Here is a 14,120-nt window from a genome sequence, read left to right as displayed (position 1 = left end):
GCTATTCCTGCCCACAAGGAGTTTACAGTCTAGAGAGGAGTTCACATTTGGCAGAGGTTGGGTGGTGAAAATAAATATTGGGGGAAGGCCTCCTTGAGGAGATGTGATTAATTTCTCTGGAGTCAATAACGCCGCTTGAATAGCGACCATAAGAAAACTCCAAGCGACTGTCTCCTACCCAGTTGATTTGAAGATGAGTCTAAGGGAGGAGTGATAGGAAGCAGCAGCATGGCAGAGCGGATAGAGTGTGGACCTGGAAGTCAGAAAGTCGTGGGTTCTAATCCCAGCTCTGCCGCTTGTCTGCTGTATGACCTTGGACAAGTCACTTCACTTTTCAGTGCCTCAGTTACATCATCTGTCAAATGGGGATTGAGACCGAGCCCCCATGCGACAGGGATGGTATCCAACCCTATTTGTTTGTATTCACGCCTCCCGCACCCAGCACTTTGTACAGTGCCTGTCACACGGTAAGCGCTTAACAGATACCCCAATTATTATCATTACCTCAGCTTTTGAGTTTCTACTTTACAATCGGGACCGAAGAATACTTAGATTTTAGGACAGTACCTCAGCACGTCCTGGGTGTTAAAATGGCCTTTCAGGAGGTGTCCCAGGATAGCGATGATGGTGGTGACCCTAGTGCGACTGAGGTTGGAATCGTTGAAGAGGAAGACCAGTTTGGGAACCAGCTGCACCTGGTGAGCCACTTCAGCATTCCTGGCCGCTTCTCGGCTGAGAGAAGGAGAAGGGAAAAAACATTTACTGGAAAGAGCCAAATCTCTTGCATTTCTGCTAAAAAGGTTTCCAAGCTCTGTTTGTTCCGTGTACCTTTGACTCCTGATGATGTCTTGGCAGCCTCTCAAAACAGTGTCAGACACCCATTGAATATGTGTCTATTATCAGAAACTCAAGTCTGCCCTGGGACACTCCTCCCCTCTTTTCCTCCCAAGCCCGGAAACAGCCACATTTTAGAGAGTTCAAACAAAAAACCCAATTATTGACTTTTAAATCTGTTCATCAGTGAAAACTGATGTTGGTAGAACTCAGAACAAAGGCATCGGAGAGGAGTGTGTACGTGATCTCTGATGACCACTTTCCTAACGGCATTGAAAGTGCAAGATTCCTTTAGCGAGCCGGTTTCTGTCTGCCCTTCACCCTCCATAAACCACAGAGTGAAAGAAAATGAACATTTTAGAGGCAAAAAATATTGAAAAATAAGAATTCTGTCATTTTTTCTTACTTCTTTTTACATTAATAGTAGTACCCAATTATTCAAATGTGCTCCCTATATAAGGATAACTGTAGTAGTTGTAAGTACTGACTATGTGCAAGGTGTTGTGCTAAACATTGGGGTAGCTAAAATATTGGCAGATTGGAGATAGACCTTATCAAAAATGGGGCCTCACAGCCTAATTTCTTTGTAATGGTATTTATTATTAAGTATTTACTATGTGCCAAGCAGTGAGCTAATTACTGGGTTATGATCAGATTAGGCACAGTTCCTGTCCCACATGAGGCTCCTAGTCTAAGCTCGTGAACAAGGAACGGATCTCCTAATACTGTTATACTGTACTCTCCCAAGCGCTTAGTACAGTGTTCAGCGCACAGTATGCCCTCAGTAGATATGAGTGACTGATTAAGTAGGAGGGAGGAGGGTTTAATCCCCATATTACAGATGAGGAAAGTAAGGCACAGAGACTTGGGAAGTGACTTGCCCAAGGTCATGCAACAGACAACTGATAGACCTGGGATTAGAACTCAGGTCCTCCTGATCCCAGCCCCATACTCTTTCATTCATTCATTCAGTAGTATTTACTGAGCGCTTACTATGTGCAGAGCACTGTACTAAGCGCTTGGAATGTACAAATCGGTAAGACAGAGACAGTCTCTGCCCTTTGCGTGGCTCAGTGGAAAGAGCCTGGGCTTCGGAGTCAGAGGTGATGAGTTCGACTCCTGGCTCTGCCACTTGTCAGTTGTGTGAGTGTGGGCAAGTCACTTAACTTCTCTGTGCCTCAGTTACCTCATCTGTAAAATGGGGATTAACTGTGAGCCTCACGTGGGACGAACTGATGACCTTGTATCTCCCCCAGTGCTTAGAACAGTGCTCTGCACATAGTAAGCGCTTAACAAATACCAACATTATTATTATTACTATTATTATTAAGCTGCTTCCTTGCCTAAACCTAAGGAGGTGGGACAGATATATTCTTCTCTCTATTTTACAAATGAGGAAACTGAGCCACAGATAAATTAAGTGACTTGTCCAAGGTGACACATCAGGCAAGTGGTGGAACTGGGGTTAGAATCCAGTCTCCTGACTCCCAGATTTGTGTTTATCACTAGGCCAAGCTGCTTCTCAGCAGCCATGTGGAAAGATCTCCAAGAATAGGTACTACTTCCTTTAGAAGAAAAAGGGGACGAATAATAGTGATAGTGGTATTTCTTAGGTTCTTATTATGTGCCAAGCACTATGCTAAGCACTGGGGTAATCAGGTTGGGCTCAATCTCTGTCCCATATGGCACTCACAGTCTGAGCAGAAGGGATAAGAAGCATTTTATCCTCCTTTTACAGATGAGGAAATCTGTAAAATAGAGAAATTAACCGAGGTCCTCAAGGTTGTGCAGTAGGTAAGTGATTTGAACCCAGATCCTCTGATTCCCAGGTTCGGGCCCTTTCCCTTGGACATGCCTTCTGGGTCGATGTCAGGTGACACTCACTAATCTTAGACATGGTGTGAAAACATCACCACAAGTTCATTACTTCTAACCAGTAAAATGAACAGAATAAAATTAATCTATATGAATGATTTTCATGCAGCACAATCAGTCATATTTATTGAGCGCTTACCTTGTGCAAAGGACTGTATTAAGTGCTTGGGTGAGTACAATATAACAGACTTAGTTGACAGATCCCTGCCCACGTTGAGTTTACAGTCTAGTGGACTAACTTCAAAAGAATTCTGCAGTCTAGCTTCAAAAGAGTTTACACATTTACATTTAGTGTTAGTATACAATAACAATAATAACAATAATAGTAATAATAAGATTTGTTAAATACTGAGCTTGTGCCAAGCACTGTGCTGAACTCAGACAGATACAAGATATCTTGCCTATGTTATAGAACACAAACATGTGGTGTTGACCAAGTCCCTGTTTCCAAATAATCCTTAGTTTGACCTGTTGTCTTTTTGAGGAATATTTTATGTCTCTACATTATCAAAGTTTCCTGAGATCCTTATTGGCCCTGAGATTCCAGAGCTAATATGTAGAACCCAGTGTTTCTGATAGGGTCACCTACCTTGGACAACGCAGAATTTCTACAAGGTGTGAAAAGAGCACAAGATCCAGATTCTCCGGTGCATTAATCCAGAGCTGAAACATATACCGAGAGAGATGTTCAAGGAAAGAAAACCATTTTTAGGGACATTAAAAAAGCAAGTTTCAGAAATAACTTTTAGGGTGAGATCCACCTTTTTGGAAAATCTGAAATCCAATGATTTATGCTCATTCCCAACCACCAAATGAAGTTAGAAGTATCCTACTGGACTGAAAGCTAGAATAATGCAAAACAGTCCTAAAAATGGAGGGGGTGGGAGGGAAAACTGATGGAATCCATGTGGAAAAATCAGGAGATTTCTACCCCTATCTTCTGTCACCTGGGGTAGACTTCCAACTAAGCACAATGTCAAGCATTCAATGAGAATAACAAATATAGACAAAGTTTCAGTTTGGTTCCCTGTAAATAATTTTACAAATACTTATCATTCCACCTTATTAGGCCAAGTCAATGAATAGTCAATACAGATCGGTCCAGTCACCCACTGGATAATAAAAAGGATTGAGATAATAAATAACTTCAGAATCCAGAGTAGGTGCAGAGTACTACTTCTCACACCTCCAGCTCACTGAATGCCGTACCCATTTCTGGCTAAAAAGGTGAAACCAATGATATCATTAACCTGCATCTTTGCCAAAGATTATAGAGACAAAAGTGGCCGCGTTTAAACAGAATTCTGGAAATGAAGCACCCTGTCCATCCATAACTTTCACATTCATTAAATAATAGGAAATACTTGGTGTTACCTCAAAATTGCAGAGGACATGTTGAAATAGACCAACATTTGTGACGATGGATGTTTCAAAACCTAGTTCAGCGGTGCCGGTGATGGAAAGTAACAGCTGAAAAATCCTGTTGTTTAAGAGTGCCATCTTCTTCTTCAAGAGAAATGCCAATATCTGAAAATTTAAACAGAACTCCCATATACTTGAAAACTCTTTCCGTATCTCCAAGCCCTTGGTCCTCTTTGATTTCACCCCTCTTCCTTTCAATTTTTTGAAGCCAGTATCTCATGTGTGGACTGTCATTTTACCTAATCTTAAAATGCTATATCTCTTAGTCAATAGCAACCAGTCAGTCAGTGAATCATATTTATTGAGAGCTTACTGTGTGTAGAGCACGGCATATTTATTGAGAGCTTACTGTGTGTAGAGCACTGTACTAAGTGCCTGGGAGACTTCAAGATAATAATAATAATATAATGATATATTATTATTGTTCTTGTCTGTCTCCCCCGATTAGACTCACAAATGGTTAGTACAGTACTCTGCACAGAGTAAGCACTCAATAAATATGACGCAGCGTGACATGGGGATTTAAAAGTGTGAGCCCCACATGGGACAACCTTGAGATGTTCATCCCCTTGATTCTATTTATTGTTATTGTTCTTGTCTGTCCGTCTCCCCTAATTAGACTGTAAACCCATCAAAGGGCAGGGACTGTCTCTATCTGTTACCGATTTGTATATTCCAAGCGCTTAGTACAGTGCTCTTCACATAGTAAGCTCTCAATAAATACTATTGAATGAATGAATAAATGAATAATAGAGTAATAATAATATAGGAAACAGACATAATCCCTGCCCAAAACATGCTTAAATCCACTTAGAAAGGTCAAAGAAACATCACAGTTTTCTGACTGAGAAGAATCGATGTGTCTTCCTAACCATCTCTCTTACTACAAGGGAGTCTAAGTGGGTATGTGCCACTCACCTACCTCTCTTTCTTTTTCTTTTCTTTTCTGAAGCTCTAGTTTGGTATTATTACTGCCTTTTAAGTTTAAATTGAAAATAGAATCCTCCCCCTCACTACTCACATCCTCAAGGTGGGAAAGTTACTGCCCACCAAGCTTCGCTGACCACTCCAAATGATTTCACCGATGTGGTGGAAACTGGTTTTCCTTGACCACAGGCAGAACAACAATACAAACAACTGGGCCACCCAGTATAGCAACCCCATAAAGGTGGTGACTCTACAGTCACACTGGACGTGTCCTGTTATATTTGTTTCACAGTGACCATGACAATATACTTCCCCTAAGCTAGGGAGACCAAAGGCAAAATAAAGAAGTGAAATCAAGAAGATGAAGGGAGATGGATCTGTCCATTTATCCAAAAATCAATACAAAATCCCCAGTCCAAGTCAATCCAGTCAGTCAGTCAATCAAATTCTTTGAATGCTTACTGGGTGCAGAGCACTGTACTAAGCGCTTGGGAGAGTAAAGAACAACAATAAACAGACAAATTCCCTGCCCTCAACGAGCTTATTCATTCATTCAATAGTATTTATTGAGCACTTACTATGTGCAGAGCACTGTACTAAGCGCTTGGAATGAACAAGTCAGCAACAGATAGAGACAGTCCCTGCCGCTTGACGGGCTTACAGTCTAATCGGGGGAGATGGACAGACAAGAACAATGGCAATAAATAGAGTCAGGTTTACAGTCAAGAGGGTGATCGTACAGTCTAGAGGACTGTCGTTGAGTGCTCAAACAACTGTACTGAACATTTACTCCATGCAAAGCACTGTGTTAAGTGCTTCGGTCCTTCTTTACCTGGTATCCACAGATGTGTTTCATGAGTTTCGCACACATAGCACTGCTACATAAGACCGAATGAAGGACTTTGACTGCTGCATACATGGTATGGTCATCTGTGGCCAGCGAAATCAGCCGAAGGAGCACAGCGGGGCCGCCAATAAAGTTCAGGCTGTTGGCTGCTGGACTGGAGTGAAAGACCCTGACACCTGAGCAAATGGAAGCCATTGTCAGGACAGGGCACACATCATTCCGCTATTCTCATCAGAATGTAATACACATCCTACAGATAAGATGGAGGTAGCTATTTCACAGTCAGGCACGGTGTTTGAGGTAGGTGATGCTATAGAGCCATTACGTAAGATTCTCAGGATTCAGCTGCTCTGTGGGTGAAATATTCAGCTCGTTTCTTTCTCTTTGCACAGTCCTCCAGCACAGGTGAGAAGAAATTCTCTTTGAACTTTCCCAGAGTAGCCATCTGCCAGTGCCCTGTGAGACTCTCAGCTAGAGAAGCAGCATAGCTCAGTGGATAGGACATGGGCCTGGGAGTCAGAAGGTCATGCGTTTTAATCCCAGCTCCACCACTTGTTGAATGTGTGACCTTTGACAAATCACTTCAATTCTCTGGGCCTCATCTGTACACTGGGGATTGAGACTGTGAGCCCTACATGGGACAGGGACTGGGTTCAACGTGACTTGTTTGTATCCACCCAAGTGCATAATACAGTGCCTGGCACATAATAAGTGCTTAACAAATATCACAATTACTATGACTTCCAAGATGGGCAGAATAGTGCTAGTCCAAGGATTGGAATAATGATAGTTTATACATTAATTCATTCAATTGTATTGAGCTCTTACTGTGTGCAGAGCACTGTAATAAGCATGAGGAAAGTACAATTCAGCAACAGAGACAATCCCTGCCCAAAAGTGTGCTCACAGTCTAGAAAGGGAGAGGCAGACATCAAAACAAGTTATTACTGTTAAAAATAGTTATTAGTTAACTATTTGTTAATAGTTTTTAATAAAAAATAATGCTATACACTTTCTATGTGCTGGGCACTGTACTAAGTGCTGGGTTAGAAACAAGATGATCAGGATTGACATCATCCCTGTCCCACATGGGGCTCACAGTCTAAGTAGGTGACAGAATAGGTTTAGTCACTTTTTTACAGATGAGGAAACTGAGACAGAAAAAGTAAGTGACTTGCGCTAGGTCCTGCAGCAGGTACTTCCTGAAGTTTTGTAATCGATACATACCCAAATGGCCCACGGCAACGGCTCCAATTGCCCGAAGGGAACCAGAGAGATGTCCGGCAGAATTTCGTACCAAAAACACTGGCGTAGAGTTGTCTCGAGATGAAATTTTCATCTAAAGAAATGGAGAGTTACTCCTAAGGACTTTCACGGCAACTCAATAAGGAATGCATCGTGACTGGGAAGAGGGAAATGGAAGGGAAATTGTCTTCATTCTGAGTCTTTGATGGATGAACGGAGAAACAGCCACTTGGAGCTCAAGTAAGGTTTAGAATTCAAGTCCCCTATGATACAGTCATGCCTTTGTAACAGACTTTCCATAAGTCATCTTTTCCTCTTCTCCCACACCCATCTGCATTACCCTGACTTGTTCCCTTTATTCATCCCTGCTCAAAGCTCATTGTGGACAGGGAATGTGTTCGTTTCTTGTTGTATTGTACTTCCTCAAACACTTAGTAAAATGCTCTGCACACAGTACATGGTCAATAAATATGATTGATTGACTGACTGACTATTTTCCCTATTTAACTAAATGCTACTTCATTCAAAAATCTTGGTCTGGTTGAAATGGGCAAGTGATGGGTATACATTACAGTGGACTTTAGTGGGAGGTTGGAAAAGAGGAATTGGGACTTTTTCGCTAAAAATCTACCTATTTCCCTCAATATGCACTACTGGAAAACCTCAAGTTTACCTTCCCTTTTATGTAGTTTGTTTTTTCGATCAATCCATCATCATCATAATAATAATAATGTTGGTATTTGTTAAGCGCTTACTATGTGCAGAGCACTGTTCTAAGCGCTGGGGTAGATACAGGGTAAATCAGGTTGTCCCACGTGGGGGTCACACTTTTAAATCCCCATGTCACGCTGCTTCATATTTATTGAGTGCTTACTATGTGCAAAGCACTGTACTAACCATTTGTGAGAGTACAGTATAAGAGTTGGTAGACACATTCTCAGCTCAAAATGAGCTCACAGTCTGCGGGGGGAGACAAACATCAATACAAATAAATAAAATTAGGGATAAATACATAAATGCTGTGGGGCTGGAGGAGGTGGGAGAGAAAAGGGAGCAAGTTAGGGCAACACAGAAGAGAGTGGGAGATGAGGAAAAGTGGGGCATAGTCTGGGAAGACCTCCTGTAGGAGATGTGCCCTCAATAAGGCATTGAATAGGGGGAGAGTGTCGGTCGGGTAAGAGGAGGGAGGGCATTCCAGGCCAGAGGCAGGACGTGGGCTAGGGGACGGTGGCTAGACAGGCAAGATCAAGGCATAGCGAGAAGGTTAGTACCAGAGGAGGGAAGTTTGCAGGCTGGGTTGTAGGAAATGAGTGAGGTGAGATAGGAGGGGCAAGTTGAAGGAGTGCTCTAAAGCCAATGGTGAGAAGTTTTTGTTTGATACGGAGGTGGATGGGCAACCACTGGAGATTTTTGAAGAGTGGCCTGACAAGTCCCGAATGTTTCTGTAGAAAGATGATCTGGGCTGCAGCGTGAAGTATGAACTGGAGTGGGGAGAGACAGGAGGTTGGGGAGCCAGCAAGGATGCTGATGTCATAATCTAGGCAGGATAGGATGAGTGACTGTATTAATGAGGTAGCAGTTTGGATGGAGAGGAAAGGGTGGATTTTAACCATGTAATGAAGATGGAACCAACAGGATTGATGGATTGAATATGTGGGTTGAATGAGAGAGAGGAACCTTGGTTGAAAGCAGGAGGAGAAGCGAGCCTGGAGAGAGGGACGGAGATCAGGGGAGGAGATGTAGATTTAGATATCATGCACATAGAGATGGTAGTTGAAGCAATGAGAGCGAATGAGTTCTGCAGGGAATGAGTGTAGATGGAGAAGAGAAGTGGACCAAGAACTGAACCTTGAGGGATGCCCACAGTTAGGGGGTCGGGAAGCAAAGGAGGTGTCCATAAAGGAGACTGAGAATGAACGGCCAGTGGTTTTTGCAAATTTACAGAGTAATAATAATAATGTTGGTATTTGTTAAGCGCTTACTATGTGCAGGGCACTGTTCTAAGTGCTGGGGTAGATATAGGGTGATCAGGTAATCAGGTTGTCCCACGTGAGGCTCACAGTTAATCCCCATTTTACAAATGAGGTAACTGAGGCACAGAGAAGTTAAGTGACTTGCCCACAGTCACACAGCTGACAAGTGGCAGAGCCGGGAGTCGAACCCAAGACCTCTGACTCCGAAGCCCGGGCTCTTTCCACTGAGCCATGCTGCTTCCCTGTACAATTCAGAGTACAACTGAATGAATATGGGATAGCAAGAAGCCCAAGTCGAATCAGAAGTCAAGTCCTACAAAACCAGTGTGCCAAAAAGGATACGAAAGAGATTACCTCTTTAGCTATCAGACGACTATCAACTTCATTGTAATTGCTTTTGATTTCTGTGATGTAGGTGATAGAGGAACTGGCTACATTAAGCCCCAGAGACACTTTTTCCTCTGCAACAAGGCTTAAGTCTTCACTACGTGAGTCATCTCCTAGAACAAAGCCCATAGAGTTAGTGTGAAGCATCTCATTGTACATTACAAAGTGCAAACTTGATTCCTCTCCGTGCCCTGATTCTTCTTTCCATTTAGCAAGTAAAGAAGATGAACTGTCAAGGATTGAGAGAGTAATCCAACACTTTATACAGTAAAATGCTATTGGAGTCAGTTGGTCAGCCGTTCAGTTGCATTCATTCATTCGTTCACTCAATAGTATTTATTGAGCACTTACTATGTGCAGAGCACTGTACTAAGCGCTCGGAATGTACAAATCGGCAACAGATAGAGACAGTTTTGAGTACTCACTGTGTGCACAGCACTGTACTAAGACTTGGGAGAGTGAAATATAACAATAAATTAACCCATACCGTGACCATAACGAGTTTATAGTCCAGAGAGGCAGACATGAGTATAAATGAATAAATTACAGAAAAGTACATAAGTGCTTTGAGGTTGGGAAGGGGGGATGGAAAAAGGGAGCGAGTTAGGGCAAGGCAAAAGGGAGTGGGAGAAGAGGAAAGGAGGGCTTAGTCAGGGAAGGCCTCTTGGAGGAGATGTGCCTTCAATAAGCTTTGAAGAAGGGGACAGTATATTTATCTGTTGGACGTGAGGAGGTAGAACATTTCATGCCAGAAGTAGGACATGAGTGAAAGGGACAGGAAGATAGAGAAGACTGAGGCACAACGAGAAGGTTAGCATTAGAGGAGCAAAGCGTGAGGACTGGGTTGTAGTAGGAGAGTATCAAAGTGAAGTAGGAGGGGGAAAGGTTATTGAGTACTTTAAAGCCAAAGCTTCAAACCCTTATGGAAGGAGGGTTGAACCTTAGCTCTCCTGCATGCTAATCAGTCACTTAACAGGAGTCCTTTAAATGGCAGTCTAGAAAAATGTTTATTTTCTCAGCCAATTTTTCCAGTATCAAATGCAACTAGACAGGGCTTTGCTCCAATAATAACTCTACATTAATTCCTCAAATTTTTGCAAAATTTTTTTGTTTAAGACACACTAATAATGAAACTGTGTTTTGTTTTTATAATTCCATGCTCAGGATTCAGTGTTAATTAATAATTAAGGGTAGTTTTTAAGTGTTACATGTCAAGCACTGTGCTAAGTACTGGGGCATGTCAAGATGATGAGGTTGAACACAGTCCCTGACCCACATGGGACTGCCAATCTAAGTCTATTCACCGGATAAAAGTAAAGATTTAGGATTTTCTTTCAAAAGTAGCCCCAAGTCAGGACTGCAAAGCTTCATCTAACAAGCACACTTATGAACGTTCCTGTAAACTCTGTTGTTTCCCCCTCTATGGACACATCTCTCCCAGAACGCCCCACCTCCATCTGCAGTTGCTCTGATAGTGGATCCATAGAGTTCTCTTGGTAAAAATATGGAAGCGGTTTACCATGGCCTCCTTCCACGCAGTAAACTACTTGTAATTTACTTAATTGACTAACGGTAGTCTCCTCAGCTCATACCTTCTCCCTCCCTCCCAAGATTTAAGTTTCTTGAGGGCAAGGATCATGTCTCTTAACTCTATTCCAACCTCCTATTTCTTTGTACAGGGCTGTGCAGTGTTAGCACTCTCTGAAAATACTAATGCTTGATGGATTAATAGTGTTTATTTTGTGCGGACCTAGTGAAGTGGACTGTTAAGAGTTTAGGTGTGTGACTTTTGGGCAAGTCAAAAGTTATCTGTGCCTCAGTTCCCTCACCTGTAAAATGGGGATGAAGACTGTGAGCCTCACGTGGGACAACCTGATTACCCTGCATCTACCCCAGCACTTAAAACAGTGCTCAGCACATAATAAGTGCTTAACAAATGCCAACATTATTATTATTATTATTATGTACAATAGAAACAAGTAACACTTCTCCTTCTCACAAGAAGTTTACACTTCTACACCTGAAATTTAATGATGCCCCTAAATGTCTACAGTCCTTCAGGGAGGGTTATCCTATTTTTCAGGGTGATTTCTGCTGTGTGATCAAATGTCTGCTACGTGACCTTAGGCTAGTGACTTTATTTCTCTGGGCCTCAGTTACCTCATCTGTAAAATGGGGATTAAGACTGTGAGCCCCATGTAGGACAGGGACCGTGTCAGACCCGACGACCTTGCGTCTATCCCAGTGCTTAGAACAATGCTTGGCACAAAGTCAGCACCTAATACCATTACTATCATTATTATTATTTGAAAACTTCATTTAAAGTGATAATGATAATGTGACATATGCTAAAAACTGGTGTTACCTTAGACAGAGTTCATGAATTAAGAATGAGGTTCTTTTAATGGGATGCCTGAATAATAATAATAACAATAATAATAATAATGATGGTATTTGTTAAGAGCTTACTATGTGCCAAGCACTGTTTTAAGCACTGGGGTAGATACAAGGTAATCAGCTTGTCCCACATGGGGCTCACAATCTTAATCCTCAGATGAGATAACAGAGGCTCAACCCACAAAAAGGGATAAAAATTTAGTGAAGTCTTTCAGACTACCCTTGGGTATGTCACGTAAAGGAAAGGTGGACCCAACACTCTTTGCAAGGGAGTTCAGAGGATAGATTGACTTCAAAATCTTTCCATAAGGGAGTTGACAACAGCCAGCAATCAATACTGCAAATGTGGAAGCTTTGTCTGCCTGTTTAATAATTGAAGATAATAGTATACTTTAGTTAAAAAGCTTCTTCATTAAATGCAATGTAACCTATTTATCTCCCTCCCCTCTCCCCCTCCCCTTGATGTATTACACCACTCCATTATGCGGTGCTTTGAAGCTGGATTCCAAAGGATATTGCCACTTCCTTTTCTGCTCCTTTCTGTGTTGGGTTGTAAATATGTAATGCTCCAATTACAGAGGTCTTCCTTAATGACTGACCCACAATGAGCTTCTTCTCCATAAATACACTATAAATAATGAGATGTCCATTTAAAAAAAAAAGGATTGCCAGAGAAATATACTGTAGATCAAAATGGAGTTTACCTGGAGGATGTACAGCTTGTAAGTTGCCACAGTATCTTGGGCCAAGTTTGTTAAGGATTTCCAGAGTTTCCACAGAGATTGCCTCTTCAAGGAAGAAGGTAGGACCGAGTCGCCAGATCAGAGGAGATTTCTGACTCCAGACTGGAGGAGTAGCAATATAACCATAGACATCAATGAAGGATGAAGGATCCATAGAAGGGAAAGGGCCTGGTAGGGACTGGATGTAGAGCATCTGCAATCGAACAGGGTTAAAAGGTTAACAGCACTCAATATATACGATTGCTATGTTGATCGATTGTTTAGGCCCCTGGAGAATCAGTTCTGAGGAAACCTCTGCACCCCTAATCAGTCAATTGTATTTACAGAGAGCTTTCTGTGCATATTACACAGTTGGTATACATGTTCCCTGCCCACAAAGGCTTTACAGTCTATGGGGGAGACAGACATTAATATCAATAAATAAATTACGGATATATAGATAAGTATTGTGGGGCTGAGAGAGGAGTGAACAAAGGGTGTAAATCCAATAACGATAATAATGATGGAATTTGTTAAGCGCTTACTATGTGCCAGGCACTGTTCCAAGCGCTGGGGTAGATACATATTCAGGTTATCCCACGTGGAGCTCACAGTCTGAATCCCTATTTTACAGATGAGGTAACTGAGGCACAGAGAAGTTAAGTGACTTGCCCAAAGTACACAGCTGATAAGTGGCAGAACTGGGATTAGAACCCACAAACTCAGACTACCAAGCCCATGCTCATATTCACTTGAGAGTTATTGAAATGCACTTTTCTAAAGGGGAAAAAATCAGCTGTACCAACTCAAAACATTATTTAGAGTGAAGCTGGGAATCAACATAACATTTGCAAAGGGTTAGAGTGGATAGAGCACAGGTCTGGTAGTTAGAAGGTCATGGGTTCTAATCCCTACTCCTGCTGTGTCTGCTGTGTGACCTTGGGCAGGTCACCTAACTTCTCCGGGCCTCAGTTACTCATTCATTCATTCAATAGCATTCATTGAGCGCTTACTATGTGCAGAGCACTGTACTAAGGGCTTGGAATGTACCAATTTGGCAACCGATAGAGACAATCCCTGCACAATAAGGGGCTCACAGTCTAAACGGGGGAGACAGACAGAAAAGCAAAACAGAATAACACAAAACAACATCATCAGGATAAATAGAATCATAGATATATCCACATCATTAACAAAATGAATAGAGTAATAAATAATATATACAAATAGGCACAGTGCTGAGGAAAGGGGAAGGAGGAAGAGCAGAGGGCAGGAGAAGGGGGATTGGGGAGGGGAGGAGTAGCAGAGGGAAAGGGGGGGTTCAGTCTGGGAAGGCATCCTAGAGGAGGTGATCTCTTAGTAGGGCTTTGAAGAGGGGAAGAGAGTTAGTATGGCAGAGGTGAGGAGGGAGGGCATTCCAGGACAGCGGTAGGATGTGGGCCAGGGGTCAGCGTCGGGACAGGCGCAAACAGGGGACCGTGAGGAGGTGAG

At 42.4% G+C, this 14,120-nt stretch overlaps 1 protein-coding gene across 3 annotated transcripts in view; it reads right to left on the bottom strand.

The window, feature by feature from the left end:
- Positions 1-14,120, bottom strand: part of WDFY4 (WDFY family member 4) — a 404,782-nt gene that overhangs the window by 286,914 nt on the left and 103,748 nt on the right. For all 3 annotated transcript variants that reach the window (XM_029060697.2, XM_029060700.2, XM_029060698.2), the window contains exons 20-26: positions 12,612-12,843; positions 9,478-9,623; positions 7,133-7,244; positions 5,891-6,081; positions 4,084-4,236; positions 3,299-3,372; positions 568-732 (exon numbers count right to left, since the gene is read on the bottom strand). In XM_029060697.2, the coding sequence (XP_028916530.1) occupies positions 568-732; positions 3,299-3,372; positions 4,084-4,236; positions 5,891-6,081; positions 7,133-7,244; positions 9,478-9,623; positions 12,612-12,843 (1,073 nt within the window). The remainder of the gene's footprint in view (positions 1-567; positions 733-3,298; positions 3,373-4,083; positions 4,237-5,890; positions 6,082-7,132; positions 7,245-9,477; positions 9,624-12,611; positions 12,844-14,120) is intronic.

The sequence above is a fragment of the Ornithorhynchus anatinus genome, chromosome 3 (assembly GCF_004115215.2).
Source record: "Ornithorhynchus anatinus isolate Pmale09 chromosome 3, mOrnAna1.pri.v4, whole genome shotgun sequence".
Taxonomy (NCBI): Eukaryota; Metazoa; Chordata; class Mammalia; order Monotremata; family Ornithorhynchidae; genus Ornithorhynchus; species Ornithorhynchus anatinus.
This window is presented reverse-complemented; position numbering and strand designations above follow the sequence as displayed.